Source organism: Salvia miltiorrhiza, chromosome 8 (genome assembly GCF_028751815.1).
Source record: "Salvia miltiorrhiza cultivar Shanhuang (shh) chromosome 8, IMPLAD_Smil_shh, whole genome shotgun sequence".
Classification (NCBI taxonomy): Eukaryota; Viridiplantae; Streptophyta; class Magnoliopsida; order Lamiales; family Lamiaceae; genus Salvia; species Salvia miltiorrhiza.
Window position 1 is genome coordinate 199,637 of NC_080394.1, and position 27,240 is coordinate 226,876.

Consider the following 27,240-nt stretch of genomic DNA (forward strand, 5'->3'; position numbering starts at 1 on the left):
TATCTCTAATTCTCTAAATTTATTCCTCTTTATGTTTACTAATTTTCTTCACTCACACAGTCACACTTATTCCTTTTTATCTTTAAATTTATTCCTCTTTATGTTTACTAATTTACTTCACTCACACTTATTCCTTATCTTTACTTATTCCTCTTTATCTTTACTAATATATATGCATTCTCAAACTCGTTATATGTTTTTATATTCATTCAATAATATTATATTGTTGGTTTACAAGTTGAGCATTGGTATTCCGGAGGGTATGTTCCTCGGTAAGGTTTTAATGAAGCTCAACTCATTGTACGTCTGACATCGATCTTCATATGTATTAATTTTTACTTTTTATTTATTTTTTTATTCATTTTTTTGCGTCTTGCAGGTTAAATTTCTTCCCATTCGAGGTGTAGTCTTGTTGTTGCATTACTCAAGTGATCCTTTTTCTACTCTTTTCTTTGCAAAAAAATGAATTTCTCAGTTATGTTTTTGTGTGAGAGGAATTGTTTAGAACCCAGGTGATTTAAAGTTGTGTTGGTCAATAAAATATATTGTATTCGAAGTGGTGTTATGTTTGAATTGATGGTTTGTAATGCTTAGCTAATCAAGTTGTTGCTATTCTTCGTTATCCTACCGTGATGAAATGTTTTGCTTTAATTAATTATGTGATCATTTTATGCATAGAGCATAAGGTATGGAAACACTTGATCTTCAAGTTGTTATTGATGATTTTATTTTTCAAAATGTTGAAAGATCTAAATTATTTCAATAAATATTTGATCATTGTTTTTGGTTATTGCACTTTATAGATTAAAGTTATATCATCACACAAGTATGGAAGACGATTATACGCTATTTATAGCTAATAATAAAAATATTGAAGTTTCATTTCTTAAAGAGCTAAGTTTTTTTTTTTTTTTTTTTCACCTAAGGCCCTCGAAATATTAGGACTGACCCTAACGAAGAGATTTACGTTAGGACACGACATAAAAATGCGCATATATTGGACCATTAAGTAGAAAATGAAAGAAGCAAGAATTTAGTTTACCCTTTGAGTGTGTTTTTTTTATTGATAGATTTATCACATGAAAATGAAGAATAATAAAAATTTCTCTCTTTAAATACCTCATTTCTCATTCCTTCTTTTCTCTCCAAGAAGGGATAATATTATCCCTCCATTTCTGATGAGATAATATTGTCCCTCCTTGAAGTGGAAAGAAGAAATGGAAAATAATGAGATTCTCTTTTGTAGAAAATGAGGAAAAAGAAACAAAAAAAAATTAAGGGAGAATTTTTCCATAATAAATTTATCAATCAAAGAGAACACACACCCCTTAGGGGCGTTTACTTTGGAAGATTAGCTTGATAGATAAAAATAGTAAGGCTAGTCTCTTATTTACTTTGATGGATTGAAAGTTTGGGATATCCCAAGACCCTTGATTATTTCTATCATTTAAGCTAGTTTTGTTTGATTTTTATCTCATTGAAATGTTGGGATTAGAGAAATCCTACTATTAACTATTAAGTATAAAAATACTCAATCATGTAAAGTAAACGCCCCCTTATAAAAAATCAGGGTAAATGTCACTTTATGTCCCATCGTTTGACCGAATAATCGATTATGTCCCAACTTTTTGATAATATCTAATTGGTACCCAACCTATCAACATTTTTTTAATTGTGCCCCGTTAAAATTTTTCGACGCCCGAAAGATGATGTGGAACGCCAGAAATTTACTACATGGATTTATTTACTACATGCAATCTAAAAGGTTATTAGCTTTAGATTAGCTTCTTTTTTTTATCATTTGTTTACATAAGAGGAAGTGCAGAAAGGAATAGTTCCCTTCCCTTTGCTGTAAATTTTGTTGATCATTATATAAATATAAGGCACTCATTTTTTTCTACGATGCTGCACGATATTGTTCATCATTTTCTGTTTTCCATAAACCAATTACACAATATATCACAGTTTAAGCATTCACAATTATTGTATCTTTGCTAACTACTTCAGTTCAATAACTTGTTCGAGTGATTCGAGAGTTCTTCAAGCACCGAAGAGTTTTTTTTTCCAAACCAAGGGTGCGGGAGTTATATTCTATGACTTGGGGATTTTTAATTTGGTATTATGTTTTGTGCCTCATAGGTAATCGTTTTTTGTTTCTTTTTAAAGTTTAATTATGCTGGAAATTCCAAGTGAATAAATAAATCCACGTAGTAAATTTTCGGCGTTCCACATCATCTTCCGGACGCCGGAAAATTTTAACGGGACACAATTAAAAAAATGTTGATAAGTTGGGTACCAATTAGATATTATCGAAAAGTTAAGACATAATCGATAATCCGGCCAAACGATGGGACATAAAATGACATTTACCCAAAAAATTATGCATTCATTATGGGTGAAGCGTAGTTTTATTTACCACCTCTATAATTAGGATGGCAAGCTCCTTATCTTCATTCCTCTTTATCTTCACATCACATTTATTCTTCATCATCTTTATTTATTCCTCTTTATACTTAACTCACACTTATGCCTCTTTATGCTTACTAATTTACTTCACTCGCACTTATTCCTTAATCTTTATTTATTCCTCTTTATCCTTAATTTACTTAACTCACACTTATGCCTCTTTATGCTTACTGATTTACTTCACTCGCACTTATTCCTTAATCTTTACTTATTCCTCTTTATCTTATATATATATATGAATTCTCAAACTCGTTACATGTTCTTATATTCATTCAATAATAGTTCCATTTTTATTATATTGTTGGTTTACGGGTTGAGCGAGCATTGGTTTTCCGGAGGGTATGTTCCTCGGTAAGGTTTTAATGAAGCTCAACTCATTGTACGTTTGACATGGATCGATCTCCTTGTTTATTTTTAATTTTTACTTTTTATTTATTTATTCATTTTTTTGCGTGTTGCAGGTTAAATTTCTTCCCATTCGAGGTGCAGTCTTGTTGTTGCATTACTCAAGTGATTCTCTTTCTACCCTTTTCTTTGCAAAAAAATGATTTTTTCAGTTATGTTTTTGTGTGAGATGAATTGTTTAGAATCCAGATGAAGTTGTGTTGGTCAATAAAATATATTGTATTCGAAGTGGTGTTATGTTTGAATTGAATTGATGGTTTGTAATGCTTCAAGTTGTTGCTATTCTACGTCATCCTGCTCTGTGATGAAATGTTTTGCTTTAATTAATAATTATGTGATCATTTTATGCATTGAGCATAAGGTATGGAAACACTTGATCTTCAAGGTGTTATTGATGATTTTATTTTTCAAAATGTTGAAAGATTTAAATTATTTTAATAAATATTTTATCATTGTCTTTTGGTTATTGCACTTTATAGATTAAAGTTATATCGTCACACAAGTATGGAAGATGATTATACGTTATTTATAGCTAATAATAAAAATATTGAAGTTTCATTTCTTAAAGAGCTATTTTTTTTTTTTGTTTTCACCTAAGGCCCTCGAAATATTAGTACTGACCTTAACGAAGAGATTTACATTAGGACACGACATAAAAATGCGCATATATTGGACCATTAAGTAGAAAATGAAAGAAGCAAGAATTTAGTTTACCCTTTGAGTGTGTTCTCTTTGATTGATAGATTTATCATGTGAAAATGAAGAATAATAAAAATTTCTCTCTTTAAATACCTCATTTCTTTCCTTCATTTTCTAAAAAAAATAATTTCATCATTTCTCATTCCTTCTTTTCTCTCCAAGAAGGGATAATATTATCCTTCCATTTTTTATGTGATAATATTGTCCCTCGTTGAAGTGGAAAGAAGAAATGAAAAACGATGAGATTCTCTTTTGTAGAAAATGAGAGAAAAGAAATAAAAAATTTTAAGGGAGAATTTTTTCATGATAAATTTATCAATCAAAGACACTACAAAAAACACGGGGTTTACCGACGGCAAATTAAAATGCCGTCGGTATACCCCTAAATGCCGTTGGAATTATCATCACTGGCGGCACCCCGCCGTCGGTGAATCGCTCGTTGGTGATGTCATTGCCGATGGCGACAATGTCGTCGGCACGTTTCCTCGGCGAACTCCGATGGTTTTCGAGCAATTTATCGGCGAGAGATACCGACGGCGGCGCCGTTGGTAATTACCGACGGCGTGCATGCCCTCGGTATCTCTCGCCAGACGGCGGCGGGCTATCGCTGGACTCTACCGACGGCGGCGCCCTTGGTAATTACCGAAGGCACCTCCGTCGTCGGAATTTTTTTTTTAGAAATTATTTATTTATTTATTTTTATACCCCACAAGTATTTTGGTATTTATACTGTATTTTGAACTTAATTGCATACGTTAGACGAACTTTCCAGTGGGTCACCCATCTTAGTTGTGCTCTAAGTCAAACACGATTAACCTTGAAGTTCCTTTCGAGTGGTCACTAGTATTGAACACTCGTATTATTGATATAACTAGCACATATTAATTATACAATCACAATATAAGAAATCAATCAACACCAGCACATCCAATAAAGTTCAATGGTCATATTAGGGATGTCAATGCAGCCCGAAACCCGTGGGCCGACCGGAATAACCCGACAAAATTAGAGGGTTAGGGTTGAAAAATCGCAACCCGAAAAAACCTCCAGCCCGATTAGCCTGCACCCTACTAACCCGAAACCCGATAGGGCTAGCCCGGTGGGCTGACGGAATTGTGACTGATGCATCCAGTTACAACTTCTGCTATGTTTAGATCTATGGTATTTGCTTAAATATATATATGTAGCCTCATTAAAAAAAAGTGAAATTAATTAGTTAGAATATATGTGTGTGTGTGTGTGTGTGTGCAATCTCATTAAAAAATGTGAAATTAATTACGGATTTTTTGTAGAAATTGATTATTAGTATCTCATTAGTTAGAAATTAATTATTAGTATCTCATTTTAAAGTGATACCAATTTTATTTATTTTTTCTGTCAATGAGACGTGCATGGCAAATCCACTAATTATTCAGTAATAATCTAGATTGATTCTAGTGCATTGATACATGCTAAATTTTACTATCTCATTTTAATATAATTTTGTTTATGTAATCTTGAATATCTTATATTTTTGCATTTCATGCTTTGCTATATAATTTATATCTTTAATATCTATGTATATTTTATACATTATACATTAGATCATTAGGAATAATAAAATACAAATGATAATTTTATTTTTACGCCTTTAACCTGATTAGCCCGATGGGCTAGCTCGAAACCCGAAAGTTTAGGGTTAGAATTGAAGATTTACAATCCGAAAAAATCTCCAACCCGATTAGCCCGCACCCGACTAACCCGGAACCCGATAGGGCTAGCCTGAAAACCCGGTGGGCTGGCCCGATTGACATCCCTAGGTCATATGAAATAAATAGTTTAACAAAACATAAATATAAATACGAAGTGCAAGTGGAATGTTGTTCCAAAACATAAATGGAAAAACGCAGAGTATAAATATGTAGAAGTCAGGACGATGGGAAGGGGATTCCTAATCAAGTAGGGGTGGAGAACAAGGTAGCTGACCCGACTGCCTCAAATACTATTCGAACATAGCCATCTGTTCCTCGATGGCTTGACGTCTTTCTTGTTCTGCAGTCATCCCTTGCTCGAAGGCTTCACGTGCTGCTCTCGTTCTGCAGCCAGCCGCTCTTCCACCTCAGAGATCCGTGTCTCATACATTTGTTGTAACATCCCCGAAGTGCCAGTGCTACTAGTAGACCTCCTACTAACCTAGCTCACACCAGCACTTTCAGTGCCGTACCGTCGTGACCTATCGGGATGTACGATCTCCAAGTAGATCTCGTTCAGGTCCCCCCGTCCCGTCTCAGCAGCAATGCGAAGAATACCCGTCTAATTCATACATAACAATGCATAATTGTTAGAAAATAAATACATTTCACTATATATTACTAATATTTGAATAAACTTAAACACTTACATCAAGTCTTGCATCCCTCTCTGTCACATAAGTTCTATCCTCATACATGCGGTCGCGTGATTTATTCGGTAAATGTATTGAGTTATTCAGCCTTCGTTGTTTCGTTGCATATTTATCATTCTATAATATATATATATATATATAGGGTTGGGCTAGGGTGAAAACACCCTTAAGTGTTTAAAATAGGAATACATTTTAACCATAGATTTATTTGATCGTACCGTCCAGATTAATATTTTACTTACGGATCGGTTATAATTAAATCAATGTGTGATTCATACATAAAAATCGCAGAAGGCTATTTTGGTAAAAAAAAAAAAACGGCTGTTTATCTTCACCAACCTTCTTCCGAAAATAGTGCCGCATTTATTTGGAAATTTAATTGCCTGCGAAGTGAAGGGATTGGATGAGTTGAACCGTATCTTTGACATATCTAATCTAATTTTGTGAAGAAATTCTAGACTATTATTCGTAGGGTTTATTCTCACTTCATCACTTCCGCCGCTGCCAGCGGACGATTCATACAACCGAGAAAAAAAGAATTTACCGGGCAATTAGCTATAATGGTGATTACGAAATCAAAGAGAACTGGTATGTAGATGACGATGTTGTGTTTTATTTTCTTTAATTTAATCTTTTGTTTCTTTGGTTGAAAAAATGGCGAAATGGTGTTGAATGTTCGATTCGTCCATGGGGTTCGATTGAATTTTGTTGTCTGCTAAAAAAACGGCATCTTGGTCGAAGCAGTAGTGATAGGTGTATGTAGAAAGGATTTTTTATTTAATGAGTTAAACACACATATTTATGTTGCATAGCAGTATGAAATTTGATCTGTCATTGTCGCTATATTGAATTGGTATTTTTGTGTTCCAAACTCGGTGGTCCCCCACAAATTTTATATTTTTCAAGAGGTTATGTAGATTTAGTAGCTTGTTTATTGGTGAACCTTATATTTTTGTCCTTTTTAAGAGTGAGATATTTCATGGTTCAGAACAGAAAATTATTGTTGTTTTAATGTTTGTCTTCATGGATTTGCGGCTGCCGGTTTAGTATGGATAGTAGGTGTGTGGTGTGGGCTGCCTATATTATTATTGTATTCGGGATGAACCACAATAACTATATCATGAATCATGTAATTATAGTATGAATCGTAGTCAGGTATGAAATGAATCAGTTTTAATGCTTGCATTAATAGGTACAATTTTTTATGATGGATTCAAACGAGTTGTTGTATGATCAGTAAGAACTAATGTATGCATCATGTAAATAGAATGAACTGTTTATATTGTTTAAATGAATCAACGATGGCATTATATGTGCTATACAAATTTTGTAGAATGAACTGCTTATATTCTTTAAATGAATCAATGAGTTAAGTAAGTATATAAATATGTAACGTTATGTAATGTCATGTGAAGCGCAACTTATATTGCACAGAAGAATGGGAAAGGTATAATAATCAGGGAGAGAAACGATGATGCTGAAGAAACTAGAAGGAAAGAAGGTTTGAATCAAATTATATTGTATTAGTTTTTTAAAAGCGTGGGACGATCAATAATTGTCTGTATTGATGCAGCACGAACAAAGCATACGAATGATGAATTCATGAAGGATATGAAACGTGCTATGATGGAGAGTATGTTAGAAGGTATGTGATAACTTCTTCTTCTTTTTTTTGCAAAGTTCATAGTATAATAGCATTGCTGGAAGTTTTAATTTGAGTTCCTTATGAATTAGGGGTCTTGAATAAGAGGAAGAAAATGGATGTTGTGGACAATGCTGAGCAGGAGACGTCGGAAGATTCGTCAGACGGGAGTGGGTCTTCAGTGGAAGTCGTCAAAAAGATAAGGCACGAGAAATGCAAGGAGGGGATGGTGAACTACAAAGAATGGGTTGTGAGACCGTATGAGGATTATCCGACAATGTTCACGCTTTAAGATCCATGATATTTGGTTATTGATGTATTTGTGATTGAGCTTGTTGTCGAATTCATACCCAAAAACTAATGATGGAATGCATACATAATTTTGTTAGTATTATGCTGAATGAATATTTAATTAGTAATGGAAATTTAACATGTGTGGAATAATGGAATAAGTTTCTTTGTAGTCATGACTAGCATATTGGAATAACGGAATGAATCAACAGGATAAATGAATGAATTAACATAATATCAAAATGAATTTTCATAGTAACTGTACGAACCATCAGTATTTTTTATGCATCTAAGTAATAAGTTTTTTTTTTGCAATCATAGGTATGCATCTAAGTAATAAGTTTTTTACGAATCATAAGTCAAAAACTGAATTTAGATGCATAACATAATTAATTAAAATTGAAAAACGTTGAATAACGTGAGGTCCAATGGACAATTAGTTTTAAAAACAAGTGGAAGAAGCAATAAGTCAAAAACTGTAAAGATAAAAATATGATTAAAAAATCGAAGAAACTGAGTTTAATTTCAGCACATATTGCAGATAAGGAATAAACTGAGTTTAATTTCATAGGCAAAACCATAATGAATTATACAAACGAATGTATGAACCGTGACAATTCGATAGTACGTATGAACTGATTCATGCACTCATGCACTGAATCCGCACGTCATAAAGTATGAACTAAATAATCTGATAATTCCAGTGATCTATGAAATGATAAAGCATGTTCTTCACGTAAAACTAACTCATGCGCTGAATCTACTAAATGTGTGTATGATTTAATAACATCCAGTCGTACATAATCGAAACAAAATAAGCCATCGAATTGCATTCCAAGATAATAACAATTATACAAAATATATTGATATTAACATATTAATTATATAGCACGAACAAGGCGACTCCATCTGGTTTTTCAATCCATGAAAAAATTGAAGGAACTTGAGATTTTGTGAGTTTTCAGTCTGTAGAAAATGAAAGAAGATTTTCTGAATTTTTATGAAGAAATTGATGTGCTGCAGATGCTAATTGACGTATTGAGATAAATAGTGCAAATGGATTAGGTTAATTGGTAGGGAAAAAAAGATTTGGTTTGATATGGTAAGATTAAGATAACAATTATCAAAATCGGCTGTACCAACTTAATGAATATATAAATTACATAAATGTCCTCATTCATAAAAAACGTGTATAATAAGGCTGAAAATTGAGATGAAATCTAGCCATCAGATTTATAATAATCAAGGGATGAGATGCGTTCCTATTTTATACAAAAAAATCTGTTTTTATTATAGCCCAACTCTATATATATATATATATATATATGGAGAAGATCCATAGAGAATGCTAAGTATTTTGAGAAAGAAGAATTAATCATAGCCCTCAGATTTAGTGAATCTGACGGTACATATCAATTCTTTTTAGTTTCATCCGTTTAGTGTAGTAAGGTTAATTAAGTAATACTTGTTTTTTTATGTAACCGACTTTCATAGATTTAGGTTGACCGAATCTCACTTATTTTTGGATATAGTTTTCAAGATTTCATTCATTAATTTTATATTATTTATTTCTTAATTATTCCTCTATATTTTGTATATGTAACCGTTTTTTTATGTTTTATGTTACCCTTAAACTCGAGAATAGCAAAGTCTGTAAAGTTTGTAAAGCTTTTAATTTTCTTGTCCTTGACAATGGAAGAAGGTAATGATTTTCTTAATTTTTTTAATTATTGGATGTAGTCGTGTGTTGCTGTTTTTTATTTTTATACATTTTTTTGTTAATTGTTTGTTTTGCATTGTGATTACTAAACAGAATAGGTTAAGTTTTGAACAAAGGATAAATTAACATATTCATATTATTATTATTCGAATAAACTACTAAAATTTTGAATAATTGATTATATTTTTCTTCTTTTATAAGTTTTAGTAAAAGGTAATTTAATTGAATTAATACATGATTCGAATACATAGGATGCATTATTCGAAATTATATTGTATATATTTTGAATAACTAGTTTATTATTAATGAATAAATTAATCTTATTAGGTAAAAGCTTTGAATAAATGACAAATCAACATATTATTCGAATAAACTTCCAGAATATTTTGAATAATTCATTATAAATTTCTTATTCATAATTTTATTTGTAAAATGTAATTGAATATAATGAATACATGATTTGAATATGTATATAGGTTGCATTATTCGAATACATATTGTTTAAATTTTGAATAACTAGTTTTATTTAATTAGATGTTCGTAATTTTTATTTGCTTGTTCGAAATATTTAATGATAGATATTTTATGTCTAACAAGAAAATTTTGAATATTTTATTTAAATGTTCGTAAATTTTATATTCTTGTTCAAAAAATATTATATTAAATATTTTACAATTCTCAATCACAATCAATAATCAGATATCGAGTTGAATGTGAAAAAGGTTGTTTTCGCACTTCTACCTATTTATCAGAATATTTTATATATTTTAAGTAAAATAAATTAAGTATCAAATTCTGTAGAAGTTAAAAAAAACTATCCTCTATTTTACTCTTATTCAAAATTTTCTATGTCAATAAGAAAGATTCGATTATTTTATATAGATATTCCTAATTTTATTATGCTTATTCAAATATTTCTATGTTAAATATTTTTTGTCAGAAAAAAAATTGCAAATATTTTATTTAAATGTTCGTATTTTTTTTACATTTGTTCGAAATATTTTATGTTAAATATTTTATATCAACAAATAAAATTCGAAATTTTTATTAAGATATTCGTAACTTTTTTACGCTTGTTCGAAATGTTTGTCGTTAAATATTTTTACATTTCTCAATTAGATATCCACAAATTCGAATATTTTTTTATAATATTCCTAATTTTGTTAAGCTTATTCGAAAAGTTTTACATTGTATATTGAAAATTCTCAATCAAATATCAATGAACAAAACATAATTTTTAAATGAACATAATAAAATTCTGAAACTCATATATTAATCCAGCACTTACGATGCTTTGGCTACGGTGTAAACTCTTTATATTAAAAATCCTCAAATAAAATTTAACAATAATAATAGAAATTAAACGAAATTTCATCCAATTTATGGCTAACAAATTACGGATGGAAAATGCCGACAAAGAGAATGAACGTTTAATTTGAGGGACACCTTAATCCCTCAAAACGTCATTTTAATTGCAATAGGGGGAATGTTTTGTTCCTAATCTAAATCGAATAAAAACATCAAAAGCTCAACAAATAGGAATTTAGATGAGGAGAGAGAAATTAAAAAGTTTCAAACTCCAAAAAAGGATTGAATCCATAGAAATTATCAAGGTCGGCGAAGGCGAAAGTTCTCACGTGGCCGCTGCGAATGTCTTGATAAGCTGCCTTTGCTGTGAGTTTTCTGAAGGGTCGACCTTGGATGGATCGAAATTTGCAGTGATTTTCTGAAAGAGTGAATCATATTCTGCAAAAATTGAGAAAGAACCTTACCTATCATGCGCTGTGGCCGAGAATGGTAGACAGTGAATGAGGAGAAAAAATAGGAATGACGGTTTACTCTTATTAAAAAGTTACAATAATATCCTCCAGTGAATGTGAACAGAAAATTCGATTTTTTTAAATTTTGTTTTTAAATTTAGATCCAATTAATATGAACCGTTAGATTGCTCAAATTGTAGGAACTATATATATATATATATATATATATATATATATATATATATAGAGAGAGAGAAAGGTTAAACGGAGAATGCTAAATATTTAGAGAATAGAGAAATCGAAAACAAAAACGAACAGATCTACAAATTTAACGAACAGATCAATGTACCGCATGAACAGCAATTTGCTCAGGGTTCGAATCCTGTTGGTGGCGAGATTTTCTTTTTTTTTACTAAATACGTCTGTTCAAATTGCTGTTCATGCGGTACATTGATCTGTTCGTTAAATTTGTAGATCTGTTCGTTTTTGTTTCACGATTTCTCTATTCTCTAAATATTTAGCATTCTCTGTTTAACTTGACACTATATATATATATATATATATATATATATATATATATATAGAGGGAAGAGCTAAAATAAGAGCATTTCTTAAGATATAAAATAAGAATCATTTTCAGCCCTTGGATCATCAAGATCTACGGTTGATTCGTAATCCTGTTGGATGGATTTATATAGGGAAGAGCTAAAATAAGAGCATTTCTTAAGATATAAAATAAGAATCATTTTCAGCCCTTGGATCATCAAGATCTACGGTTGATTCGTAATCCTGTTGGATGGATTTATGGTCCTGAGTTCGAATCCCAAAAGTAGCAAAAATTTATTTTACACAATTCATATCTTTATACAGTGAATTCATATGTGCTCTTTATAAAATTCATACATTAAAAATTGTTCTTATTTCTTATTTTAAGATGTGCTCTCACGGTAGCCCACCCCTATATATATATATATATATATATATATATATATTACTTAAGAACTTAATTGATAATTACTAACCAAACTCTGCTGCAGAAGACGAGTGGACTGAGACCCCCCAACGTGCTTGTTGATCCTTGTACCGGGCTCAGACAACCGGTTCGCACGTGCTTGCTGGACTACCCTCTAAATATCCTCCTGCGCCCAGTATGCCTAGAGCCCAGTCCAGAAATCGTCACTCATCCACAGGGGTTTCGCCATCTCTCGCCCTGCCTCAGTTCTTTCTTTGAGCTTACTCATCAAGTCACTCAAGGTGTCACAGTACCTAGTACGTGCCTTTTGCTCCCATATATTCTTCACCTCCCGCTCATCCTGAGACTCCCAAACATATTCTTTCTGTTGAAAAAAATGGTTAAATTAATATATAACATATAAATTTATATGCACTAGAAATTTGATTACTTTAAATTCCTCCCAATACGCGTTCCTCACCGACGGGTGAGTCAACTTCCAACTGTACCCGCTTGGATTCTAAATCCTCTTAATTGCTCCAAGAACGTTGCTTGCAATGCCTGGTAGCTCCATCAACTCAATATGGATATATTCCAATATGTAAAAGCAATATAAGAAATTATTTGCTATACGAGAAATATTATTTAAATTAAAATACTTACCCACTAGGCAATCTTACAAAGAGAAGCCTCCCTCCGTCGCCCTTAGGCCAATTCTTCTTGATATTGGCAACTGAGGGGCATCTGGGCCTTCTAGCCCGTGATCTGGAAGCCTGGGGAGTGGAACCCTCGGGAGTCGCAGAAATGTGTAGCTCGGACCCTGAAGAGGTATGAGTCTGCTGCTCAGACTCAGACCGAATAGATTGACGAAAACCTCTACGAGTAGGCATTTTACATGTTTCAAATTGATTCATATAATCATAGATCCAATAAATTACTTGAATTAATCAAACGAAAATTCGGCAGCATAACCCCACTATCATAACTGCCAAGTGCTCGAGTCTACCAGCAGCTATGTTAGCCATAATGGTTCTAATTTAATAGGTTTACCCAGCCCCCAATTATTCACTCAATACATTATAAAATAAGAAAAATACAATAATCAAATTAAAAACAATCATTTGTTAAGAGAAGATCCTTAAGAAGTAATCAATTCCTATCCCAAATGAAGAAGATTCTTAAGAAATTGATTAAATCTATCACACAATATAGTGACATATCTATGTAGCAACTGCACAAAACTAACTTTTAAATTAATTAAATTTTTTAAGTTATGGAGAATAATTAACATACTTCTTCATACAAATTAATTAAAATTTTGAAGTTATGAAGAATAATTAAAACTAATATATCTATGTAGCAATTGCACAAAATTAACATACTTATTCATATAAATTAATTAAAATTTTAAAGTTATGAAGAATAATTAAAATTAACTTGTTGATGTAGCAATTGCACAAAATTAACATATTTATTCATATAAATTAATTAAAATAAATAAATAAATAAAGATGTAGCCATACTATCCAAATTTTGTACGTTTCACACCATTAACACTTGATTAAACGTGATGGAAGGATTTTGATTTGTTTTAACAAATATAACTTTGTAAAAACTAATTCTATAAAATCTATCAAATTTTCAAAATTTGTTTTGTAAAAGTTCAAAAAATATATATTTATAAAAGAGCATTTTGGGTAGTAGTGGTTAACATTATTATATTTTTATTTTTGTTATTAGAATCAATATTTGCTTAAGTAAAATGGTTGTTTTAATATTTGTAGATAATTTAAGATGCATTTACTTTTCATGATTTAAAAAATACATAATTGAGAATTTTTATCCTTATTAATGGGATTTCTCCAGTCCCCTTCCAATTGGATAAGACTCAAGCAGGTTATCTTAAACTATAGAAATTATCAAGGGTATTGAGATATCTTAAAATTTGAATTCATCTTAATAAATAATGAGTTAACATATACTCCCTCCGTTCCGCCCAAGATGCTACATATTCCTTTTCGAGCCATCCCAATGAAGATGATACATTTCTATATTTGGCAAAAATAAGGAATTTTAAACACATAATTAACACTAATTAAGTATTCTCTTATTACCTTCTCTCTCCTACTTTATCATTTTATTACATTCTCTTTCTTATTTTATCATTTTATTAGATGTTTTCTCCTACTTTATCACTTTATTATTACACACTTAAAACACTAATATACAACTCCTTAAATCCCGTGCCGAAAAGCAAATGTATCGTCTTGGCCGGGACGGAGGGAGTATATGCTATCTTTCCCTATTAAGTTAACCCTCAATAGTAAACGCCCCCTTACACTATCAAAATTATATGTTTCCTTCCCAAAGTCTCATTCCTAACTAATGCCATGCATATTTTTATAATTTGATGGATCTATAAGGTAGCAAGGTCCCCCTAAGAGTAACAATTATAGAAGCTCTTAATTATTTTGAAAGAATTAGGTATGTAGTAGGCTATAAATGAATACATAACTCCACATAAAAGATTTTCAAACTAATGAATTAATTTAATTTGAAAATTGAAAGTTGAAAGTTGAAAGTTGAACAAAAAAATTAGTACGATTACTTGATGAATTAATGTACAAATGTTGCGTAAAGTAATTTTTGAATATATCATAATAGTCGTGCATTATTTTTATGTCAAACTAATGCATTATTTTCCATATCTTCTTCCAATGGTAATTACTAATTAGCATCTACGTCAAAATTAGAGAAATATCACATAAAGTTGTGTGTTAAATGTGAACAAATTAAGTTGTAGCCATACTATCCAAATTTTGTACGTTTCACACCATTAACACTTAATTAAACGTGATGGAAGGTTTTTGATTTGTTTTAACAAATATAACCTTGTAAAAACTAAATTTTATAAAATCTATCAAATTTTCAAAATTTGTTTAGTAAAAGTTCAAAAAATATACTATATTTATAAAAGAGCATTTTGGGTAGTAGTGGTTAGCATTATTATATTTTTATTTTTTTTATTAGAATCAATATTTGCTTAAGTAAAATGGTTGTTTTAATATTTGTAGATAATTTAAGATGCATTTACTTTTCATGATTTAAAATATACATAATTGAGAATTTTTATCCTTATTAATGGGATTTCTCCAGTCCCCTTTCAATTGGATAAGACTCAAGCACATTATCTTAAACTATAGAAATTATCAAGTGTATTGAGATATCTTAAAATTTGAATTCATCTTAATAAATAATGAGTTAACATATACTCCCTCCGTCCCGCCCAAGATGCTACATATTCCTTTTCGAGTCATCCCAATGAAGATGATACATTTCTATATTTGGCAAAAATAAGGAATTTTAAACACATAATTAACACTAATTAAGTATTCTCTTATTACCTTCTCTCTCCTACTTTATCATTTTATTACATTCTCTTTCTTATTTTATCATTTTATTAGATGTTTTCTCCTACTTTATCACTTTATTATTACACACTTAAAACACTAATATACAACTCCTTAAATCCCGTGCCGAAAAGCAAATGTATCGTCTTGGCCGGGACGGAGGGAGTATATGCTATCTTTCCCTATTAAGTTAACCCTCAATAGTAAACGCCCCCTTACACTATCAAAATTATATGTTTCCTTCCCAAAGTCTCATTCCTAACTAATGCCATGCATATTTTTATAATTTGATGGATCTATAAGGTAGCAAGGTCCCCCTAAGAGTAACAATTATAGAAGCTCTTAATTATTTTGAAAGAATTAGGTATGTAGTAGGCTATAAATGAATACATAACTCCACATAAAAGATTTTCAAACTAATGAATTAATTTAATTTGAAAATTGAAAGTTGAAAGTTGAAAGTTGAACAAAAAAATTAGTACGATTACTTGATGAATTAATGTAAAAATGTTGCGTAAAGTAATTTTTGAATATATCATAATAGTCGTGCATTATTTTTATGTCAAACTAATGCATTATTTTCCATATCTTCTTCCAATGGTAATTACTAATTAGCATCTACGTCAAAATTAGAGAAATATCACATAAAGTTGTGTGTTAAATGTGAACAAATTAAGTTGTAGCCATACTATCCAAATTTTGTACGTTTCACACCATTAACACTTGATTAAACGTGATGGAAGGTTTTTGATTTGTTTTAACAAATATAACTTTGTAAAAACTAAATTTTATAAAATCTATCAAATTTTCAAAATTTGTTTTGTAAAAGTTCAAAAAATATATATTTATAAAAGAGTATTTTGGGTAGTAGTGGTTAGCATTATTATATTTTTATTTTTGTTATTAGAATCAATATTTGCTTAAGTAAAATGGTTGTTTTAATATTTGTAGATAATTTAAGATGCATTTACTTTTCATGATTTAAAATATACATAATTGAGAATTTTTATCCTTATTAATGGGATTTCTCCAGTCCCCTTTCAATTGGATAAGACTCAAGCACATTATCTTAAACTATAGAAATTATCAAGTGTATTGAGATATCTTAAAATTTGAATTCATCTTAATAAATAATGAGTTAACATATACTCCCTCCGTCCCGCCCAAGATGCTACATATTCCTTTTCGAGTCATCCCAATGAAGATGATACATTTCTATATTTGGCAAAAATAAGGAATTTTAAACACATAATTAACACTAATTAAGTATTCTCTTATTACCTTCTCTCTCCTACTTTATCATTTTATTACATTCTCTTTCTTATTTTATCATTTTATTACATGCTTTCTCCTAATTTATCACTTTATTAGTACACACTTAAAACACTAATCTACAACTCCTTAAATCCCGTGCTGAAAAGCAAATGTATCGTCTTAGCCGGGACGGAGGGAGTATATGCTATCTTTCCCTAGTAAGTTAACCCTCAATAGTAAATGCCCCCTTACACTATCAAAATTATATGTTTTCTTCCCAAAGTCTCATTCCTAACTAATGCCATGCATATTTTTATAATTTGATGGATCTATAAGGTAGCAAGGCCGCCCTAAGAGTAACAATTATAGAAGCTCTTAATTATTTTGAAAGAATTAGGTATGTAGGCTATAAATGAATACATAACTCCACATAAAAGATTTTCAAACTAATGAATTAATTTAATTTGAAAATTGAAAGTTGAAAGTTGAAAGTTGAACAAAAAAATTAGTACGATTACTTGATGAATTAATGTACAAATGTTGCGTAAAGTAATTTTTGAATATATCATAATAGTCGTGCATTATTTTTATGTCAAACTAATGCATTATTTTCCATATCTTCTTCCAATGGTAATTACTAATTAGCATCTACGTCAAAATTAGAGAAATATCACATAAAGTTGTGTGTTAAATGTGAACAAATTAAGTTGTAGCCATACTATCCAAATTTTGTACGTTTCACACCATTAACACTTGATTAAACGTGATGGAAGGTTTTTGATTTGTTTTAACAAATATAACTTTGTAAAAACTAAATTTTATAAAATCTATCAAATTTTCAAAATTTGTTTTGTAAAAGTCAAAAAATATATATTTATAAAAGAGTATTTTGGGTAGTAGTGGTTAGCATTATTATATTTTTATTTTTGTTATTAGAATCAATATTTGCTTAAGTAAAATGGTTGTTTTAATATTTGTAGATAATTTAAGATGCATTTACTTTTCATGATTTAAAATATACATAATTGAGAATTTTTATCCTTATTAATGAGATTTCTCCAGTCCCCTTTCAATTGGATAAGACTCAAGCACATTATCTTAAACTATAGAAATTATCAAGTGTATTGAGATATCTTAAAATTTGAATTCATCTTAATAAATAATGAGTTAACATATACTCCCCCCGTCCCGCCCAAGATGCTATATATTCCTTTTCGAGTCATCCCAATGAAGATGATACATTTCTATATTTGGCAAAAATAAGGAATTTTAAACACATAATTAACACTAATTAAGTATTCTCTTATTACCTTCTCTCCTACTTTATCATTTTATTACATTCTCTTTCTTATTTTATCATTTTATTACATGCTCTCTCCTACTTTATCACTTTATTAGTACACACTTAAAACACTAATCTACAACTCCTTAAATCCCGTGCCGAAAAGCAAATGTATCGTCTTGGCCGGGACGGAGGGAGTATATTCCCTATTAAGTTAACCCTCAATAGTAAACACCCCCTTACACTATCAAAATTATATGTCTTCTTCCCAAAGTCTCATTCCTAACTAATGCCATGCATATTTGTATAATTTGATGGATCTATAAGGTAGCAAGGGCCCCCTAAGAGTAATAATTATAGAAGCTCTTAATTATTTTGAAAGAATTAGGTATGTAGGCTATAAATGAATACATAACTCCACATAAAAGATTGTCAAACTAATGAACTAATTTAATTTGAAAATTGAAAATTGAAAGTTGAAAGTTGAAAGTTAAACAAAAAAATTAGTACGATTACTTGATGAATTAATGTACAAATGTTGCGTATACGTAAAGTAATTTTTGAATATATCATAATAGTCGTGCATTATTTTATGTCAAACTAATGCATTAATTACTTTCCATATCTTCTTCCAATGGTAATTACTAATTTGCATCTACGTCAAAATTAGAGAAATATTGCATAAAGTTGTGTGTTATACTCCCTCCGTCCACGAAAAAACTTCATATCTTTCCTTTTTGGGACGTCCACAAAAGAACTTCCTACCTATTTTTGGACTATACCCCACCACTTATAATCCTCTTACTTTTCACTTTTCACAACTCCCAATATTAATTATAATATTTTTTCACCACTCTCAATACACTCAACTACCTTTTATTCACTCTCAATACACTCAACAATATTTTTTCTTAAAACTCGTTCACTCCCTCCTAGGAAGTTCTTTCATGGACGGAGGGAGTATTATTTATCCATAATAATTTTTTAAGTGCACATTCTGAAGATATGTTATCCTATATATTAATAATCATATCCTTAAGTATTTACATTTTTTTTAATCTTTATTTTGAGGGTTTAAATTATTTTTTCTTTTAACATATAGTAATGTAATCATATTCAAAACTTTTAATATACACTAATGCATTAAATTAAAATAATATCTATAGTAATAATAATAGAATTTTTGTAGGAATAAAAATAGAACTTAAATTAACACCCTAGAAGTCAGTATAAAAACTTCAAATCCAAATTGCGAATTAATTAGATGAATAGAATTAAATGAAATATCCTTTATATTGATGTGTAACTTTTCTATATGATTTGGTCTTACATGAGACTGGTTCTCACCAGGTGCGAACAAATAAAAAGTATCTGCAACTCTACAAATAACTTTTGTTAGCTCAGTGGTACGCTCCTTCATCTATCATCTCTCGTTGGTTCAATTCTTAGCTGCAACAATATTTTTTTGCTTTTTTTTTAATATATATTTTGATATTTATTGAAACATTACATTTCTTCATATCAATGGTTACCTTATCTTACGATAATAATTACTTGACCAAATAAATGAAAAGTACAGGTTCTCGTGGGTAAAAATGACAATCATCGCGGAAAAAAATATTATTTTTTCATCACAACAATAATTCTTTCGAATTATCCGTATTTTTCAACCGGCCTGAGACCCGCGACCTGTGCCCAGACCCCGCTGACCCACCCTTCCCCTACCCTCTCATCCATACATTCGATCAGTCTCACCCATGTTTTTGCCTTTTTATCCAATCAAATTATTTATGTACTTTAACTTTACTAATTTTATTTTCGTAGAAGGATAACAAAACTATTATTTGATATTATTTATCTAACTAAAAAATATTTCCTCAATGTGTTTATGTATTTTTCGAATCTTTTTGTGTATATAGATTTAGATTTTAGTAGGACTTAATAACATACTTCGTTGAGTTTTTCTTTATAAATTTATTGAATTTATATAGTAAATTTGTTTTAAAAAATTAATAAGTATTGGATTTAAATAATAGATTTATATGTGATAAATATAGATAAAATCGAACTTGTTTAGAATTGTGATTGGAGTTGAATTCATTTATGTTCATTATTATGACAATAATCAACTAAATAATAATAATAATAATAATAATAATATGTTATTACACTATTGTCCTTAAATAGATTAAGAAATAAGGACATATTAGGCAAATCAAATTTTGTAAAACAAGGCTCTCTTATAATAGGTATATATATAGATGCACTCACACTTATTCCTCTTTATGTTTACTAATTTACTTCACTGACACTAATTCTTTATCTTTACTTGTTCTTCTTTATCTTTACTAATTTACACCAGTAGCAAATCAATAGTGCTCCATCAATCACTTAGACCAAAGAAATCTGAGCTTACCTCAAATTGTTGCAAGCAATGGCAGAAGCAGTCGTGTCGACGGCTCTAGAAACCTTGCGCGATTTATTGTTGGAAGAAGCAAGGTTTCTATATGGTGTGGGCGATGAAGTGAAGGAGCTCGAGATCCAGCTCAAAGAGATGAAGTGTCTCCTCAAAGATGCCGACAGACGACGACATGAAAGCGAAATCATTTTGAATTGGATCTCGGAGATCAAAGATCTTGTGTACACAGCAGAAGCTGCCATCGGAAGACACGCAGCTTATCAAGTGACTTCAAAGAGAAGACGAGGCGTCACACAGCTCATCCGCAGATGTTCTTGTAGTTTGGAAGAATACAAGTCGATCCACCAACTAGGCTCCGAGATTTCACCGATCAAATCCCGACTTGAAAGAATAAACAAGGAAATGTTAGAAAGTGGCATAAAGAAGAGCATCATCAACAATACTGATGATGGGGAAAGCTCGTCCGCCAACAACAGAGCAAGGAAGAGCTTCCCTGAATTCGAGATCGGAGACTGTTTCGTGGGGATGAAGGATGAGCTCAATCGGCTTCGTAATCTCCTAAGGCAAGACAACAAGGATCGAGTTATATCAGTGTGGGGAATGGGGGGATCAGGCAAGACCACCATTGCCAAAAAGCTCTACAACGAGAACAAGACCAGCTTTGATCTTTGCGCATGGGTTTGCATTAGTCAGCAATGTCCGAGTTTTCAATCAATTTGGAATGATGTTCTGAAGCAGCTAGAGCCACAAAAAAGGGACGTTGTTCCAAGTCTGAGTGAGTCGGAGTTGAATGAGAAACTATGCAAGATACAAAGAGAGAAACGATGCCTCATTGTTTTGGACGATCTTTGGAAAGTTTCTGATTGGAATGCGTTGAAGCATCCCTTCCTTGTTCATGATTTGCAAAGCAAAATCTTGATCACCACGCGCGAGGAGGAAGTTGCACAGATTGGATGCCCAGTAAAAGCTGGGCTTCTAAATATGGAAGATGCTTTGGAACTACTCGAGAAGAAAGCATTTCCCCACACCAACATTCCTACAGGTTGACTTTTGGCTTGTTTACAAATTAATCATACACCCATCTTTTTAATTGTTGCATTGCTTCTTCCTCACTCATGCCAAATGTTGTGCTGTGGCAGCGTATAAAATTTATTAATTTTCGCTATTCAGTGATCGGCGGCATTAATTCGTTATTTTATATTTGAATGCAGAGTTTGCATTGGAAGAAAATTTTGAGAAAATTGGGAAAGAAATGGTGCAGAAATGTGGGTATTTGCCATTGGCAATTTCTTTGCTAGGTGGAGTCTTGAGAATGAAAAATTCGATGAAGGATTGGGAGTTAGTAAATGAGGATATCAAAGAAGCCATATATAGAGATGAAAGTGAGATTGATGGAGTGCTAAATTTAAGCTATGAAAGTCTACCCTATTATTTGAAGCCTTGCTTTCTCTATATGAGTTTATTTCAAGAGGACGAAAACATATTTGTTGATGATCTATATAGGATGTGGATAGCACAAGGCATGATTTCATATGAGAATATTGGAGACAAGGACAAAACTTTGATGGGAATCGCGGAGCTCTACTTGGGTGAGTTGGCCTCCAGATCCATTGTCCAAGTTGAAATTAACGATGGTTTCACACCTGTAGGAAAATATTGGAGCTGCAAACTTCATGATGTAGTAAGAGAACTATGTTTGAAATTGGGGAAAAGGGAGGATTTTGGTGCACTGAGTTTGGAGTATCAAAGTGGGAAACTTAGTACCTTACTGCAGCAAGCTTCTCATATGAAAGTACGACATTTGGCTATCCACTTCAGAACAAGAGAAGTTGAAGTGGAACATGACGAGCTTGGAGAAGATACTAGCAAACATTTAAGGTCTCTTCAAATGTTCAATCGCAGTGGTAATTCTGGTAAGTTTCCCCCGCCAAGCATCGTTGATTTTCATAAATTCAAATTGCTCAAGGATCTAGTTGTGGTGGGATTCGCATTTGCAAGAAGAAAGTTACCGAAAGGAATCACTAATCTTGTTCACCTTAGATGTTTGCGTTTAGAATATTGTGAATTTGATAAGCTACCGACGTCCATAAGAAATTTGGTATACATGGATACCCTTCATTTAAATCATTTGAGGAATGTTGAAGTTCCAAATGTTTTTAAGGAGTTGGTACGTTTAAAGCACTTGCTTCTTCCCCATTATGATGAGGAAAAAATTGGAAGTTATCGACTAACATTGGACGAGGGAGTGGTTGAGTTGGAGAGTCTCTTGGGGTTGGATAGTAGAGTGCATGAATTAAAATGTGTGAACAAAATGAAGAATCTGAAAAGATTCTCAACAAGTATACACGACAACAAAAGCTTGTCAGCCATGATCGATGGCATTGCTACCAACTGGAACATGGACAAGTTAGTGTATTGTATGGTTGAAATCAAAAAGGGTTGCGAGTTAGGAACAAATGAGGGAGTGTTAACGCTGAAGAAGGTAATCACATGTCCCAATCTTCATTCCTTGGGGATTGAAGTTAAGTTAGGGAAGGCGCTGGGAGAGTGCGGACGTGACTTCATCAGCTCTAAACTTAGGACTTTGGTCCTGTCCGGATGTGAGATTGAGGATGATCCAATGGGGATATTGGGGAAGCTTCCTTGCTTAACAGAGTTGATTTTATGGCCGGGATCATTTGTGGGGGAGGAGATGACGTGTCCATCAAACAGTTTTCCTAGCCTCAAGAATCTTGTGCTATGGGAGCTACCAAAGTTGAGGGAGTGGAGAGTAGAGGCAGGAGCCATGCCCCTTCTCTCTCTATTACATATCTATGATTGTTCTAGTCTGGACATGCTTCCAGATGGATTGAGTGGCATTTCTACTATGAAGAAATTGATAGTTGAGGGAGAATTGGGAAAGAGGGTATCGGCATTTGGAGAGGATTTCCACAAAGTCAGCCATGTCCCTGAAATTATCATCCGATGAGTCTAGTCTCCAGCCGGGTCCACCAACAACGGGGCAAGGAAGACTTATTTCCGCATGGGTTTGCATTAGTCCGAGTTTACGATCAGTACATTGGAAGGATGACCGGGTGGCGGGTAAATCTCATTCTCATCATTAATGATTTTATTTCTCAAAATATTTTATTGAGTATTAATTAAACCAATAACTAGCTAGCCTTTGTTTTATTAGTCTTATTTTTTTTTCCTTTTGTTTTTGCAGTTAATATTTGTTCATTAAAAGCTTATAATATAACCTCATATAGTCAAACAACCCTCTTGATTTTGTTTTATTTCTTAAAGTTAATTCTTATGCTAAACAAATAAACATCATTTTATTATTGAGTGAAATGAACTTACAATTTGCTTTTGCTAGAACATTTTCTCTCATTAAGCTTCCTAATATTTACATGCACGTATGTACATAATATATATAGGTTAATTATGCTTTCCTTAACTTTCAGCATTTCTACGAAAAATGTCTCCAACTTTCAATTTTAAGCATTTTTCAAAAGAGTTAGTCTTGTGTGCGGCAACCGCATAGCACGACCCGAATGAAAGTGTTATATTATTGTTTTCACAGCCTATAACAAATCGAGAGTCTTGCTGTAGTGGTTCTTCTTGCGCCTCATGTCTCTCTAATAACTCCAAGGTTCATGGTTCGAATCCCCAGTGGCTCCATTTTCAATATGTTTTTCCTCTTTTTCTTTTTTTCCTATTTTTTCTTGCGTTTTTTTTGTTTCTCTTCAGTCTTCAGTTTTTTTTCGGATTTTTTTACAATGTTTCTTTATTTTGTTTTGTTTGTGTGTGTGTGTGTTTTTTTTTTACATTATTCCAAAGTAATTACTATTATGACAAAAAAGAAAAGTAATGTTTTTGAAGCATTACTTTTCATTATTCCAATAATTTTACAAGTTTTCGTGAGTAAAAATAACAATTTTCGTGAAAATTTTAATAATTTTGAAATATTACATTTCTTCATATGAATAATTATTTTTTATTAATATCATAGTTACTTTTAATAGTATAAAATGTACATTTATTAGCACAAATGTATACTTATGTTAATATAAGTATTTACCTTTATTCAATATAAAGTATTATATTTTCTAAACCCTAAACCTTGAAAACTAAACCCTAAAACCATGAACACTAAACCCTAAACACTAAATCATAAACTCTAATAGGAATGTTTACTTTTAATAAGTATAAAATATATATTTAGTAGCACAAATGTATACTATGTTAATATAATATTTACCTTTATATTCAATATAGAGTATTAAATGTTCTAAACTCTAAATTCTGAAAACTAAACCCTAAATTATGAACACTAAACCTTAAAACCCTGAACACTAGACCCTGAACACTAAATCATGAATCTTAATAGAAATATTTACTTTTAATTAGCATACTTGAGCATATAACTAAAAGTAAAAGTTCGTATAAATAAAAATAAACATTATTTCTACGTTATTTAATAAATATAAAATATACATTTGTTAGCACAAATGTAGTCTTATGTTAATATAAGTATTTTCTTTCATTCAATATAAAATATTATATTTTCTAAACCTTAAACACTAAATCTTAAACTCTAATAGAAATATTTACTTTTAATAAGTATAAAATATACATTTGTTAGCACAAATGTATACTTATAATGTTATTATAATATTTACCTTTCATTCAATATAAAGTGTTATATTTTCTAATGTAATTATGAATACTAAATCCTAAACACTGAATACTAATTAAATCCTAAATAATGAATACTAAACCCCTAAATAATGAATACTAAACCCCTCATGGTAATATTTACTTTTATTTATCCTAAGATATACATTTGTATGCACAAATGTATACTTATGTCAATATAAGTATTTATTATCATTCAATATTTTCTACAACCTAAATCCTGAAAACTGAACCCTAAATAATCAATACCTAACCCTAAACACTGAATCCTAAATCTTAAACCTTGAATATTATACCCTAAACCTTGAATACTAAACCCTAATGGTAATATTTACTTTTATAAAGCCTAACATATACATTTGTATGTACAAATGTATACTTATGTCAATATAAGTATTTCTTATATCATTCAATATTTTCTACAACCTAAATCCTGAAGACTAAACCCTAAACACTGAATACTAAACCTTAAACCTTGAATACTAAACCCTAAACCTTGAATACTAAACCCTAATAGTAATATTTACATTTATAAAGCCTAACATATACATTTGTTAGAACAAATATATACTTATGTCAATATAAGTATTTCCTATTATTCAATATTTTGTAAATCCGAAACATCGAATACTAAACCCTAAATAATGAATACTAAGCCCTAAACACTGAATACTAAATCCTAAATAATGAATACTAAACCCTAAACATTGAATATATACTAATTAAATCTTAAATAATGAATACTAAACCCTAAACCTTAAATACTAAACCCTAATGGTAATATTTACTTTTATAAAGCCTAACATATACATTTGTATGTACAAATGTATACTTATGCCAATATAAGTATTTCTTATCATTCAATATATTTCTACAACCGCTGGTGACCACTCGAAAAGAACTTCAAGGTTAAGCGTGCTTGAATGAAAAATTAAATGTGGTGTAGTGGTTAGGGAAAATTTTCCTTTTACATTCTATCTGTTCCTTCTGCCTTTTCTCTTGTGATAGACGAGCACTCTTTTTCCTCCTTAAGGTTTTTCCCACTGGGTTTTCCTTAATGAGGTTTTAATGAGGCTCGGCCCTTAGTCAGCTTTCTCTGTGCTTTCAAGAGTTGTTTGGTTTTCCTTTTCTTTTTTATATAATCGCATTTTAATTAATTAATATATTTCTACAACCTAAATCCTGAAGACTGAACCCTAAACACTGAATACTAAACCTTAAACCTTGAATACTAAACCCTAAACCTTGAATACTAAACCCTAATAGTAATATTTACATTTATAAAGCCTAACATATACATTTGTTAGAACAAATATATATTTATGCCAATATAAGTATTTCCTATCATTCAATATTTTGTAAACCCGAAACATTGAATACTAAACCCTAAATAATGAATACTAAGCCCTAAACAATGAATACTAAACCCTAAATAATGAATACTAAACCCTAAACACTGAATACTAATTAAATCCTAAATAATGAATACTAAACCCTAAACCTTGAATACTAAACCCTAATGGTAATATTTACTTTTATAAAGCCTAACATATACATCTGTATGTACAAATGTATACTTATGTCAATATAAGTATTTCTTATCATTCAATATTTTTCTACAACCTAAATCCTGAAGACTGAGCCCTAAACACTGAATACTAAACCTTAAACCTTGAATACTAAACCCTAAACCTTGAATACTAACACTACAAAAAAATTGGAAATTACCGACGGCGATTTCCCGTCGGTAATGACGACACGGCCGCCGGTAATGTAGTTACCGGCGGCGTTACCGACGGCTATTGACCGCCGGTGATTTGCTCGTCGGTAACGCCATTACCGACGGCGATTGACCGCCGCCGGCAATTAACGGCGGC

At 31.1% G+C, this 27,240-nt stretch overlaps 2 protein-coding genes across 2 annotated transcripts in view; one reads left to right on the forward strand and one right to left on the reverse strand.

Annotated features, from left to right (window-relative positions):
* The window catches only part of LOC130999659 (uncharacterized), a 42,547-nt gene that overhangs the window by 7,160 nt on the left and 8,147 nt on the right, over window positions 1-27,240 (reverse strand). The gene's annotated exons all lie outside the window — the stretch shown is intronic.
* LOC130999656 (probable disease resistance protein At1g58602) lies at window positions 218-23,937 on the forward strand. Its single transcript, XM_057925253.1, has 7 exons — window positions 218-300; window positions 380-2,817; window positions 2,928-2,976; window positions 12,404-12,635; window positions 19,615-19,670; window positions 20,627-21,725; window positions 21,895-23,937. Exons 6-7 carry the CDS (start codon window positions 20,699-20,701, stop codon window positions 23,649-23,651), a joined length of 2,784 nt encoding a protein of 927 aa, XP_057781236.1. The 5' UTR covers window positions 218-300; window positions 380-2,817; window positions 2,928-2,976; window positions 12,404-12,635; window positions 19,615-19,670; window positions 20,627-20,698; the 3' UTR covers window positions 23,652-23,937.

Coding starts and splice junctions, on each gene's coding strand:
- LOC130999656 (XM_057925253.1), top strand. CDS start 20,699: ATGGCAGAAGCAGTCGTGTCGACGGCTCTAGAAACCTTGCGCGATTTA. Junction 21,726..21,894: donor CCACACCAACATTCCTACAG/GTTGACTTTTGG, acceptor ATTTGAATGCAG/AGTTTGCATTGGAAGAAAAT.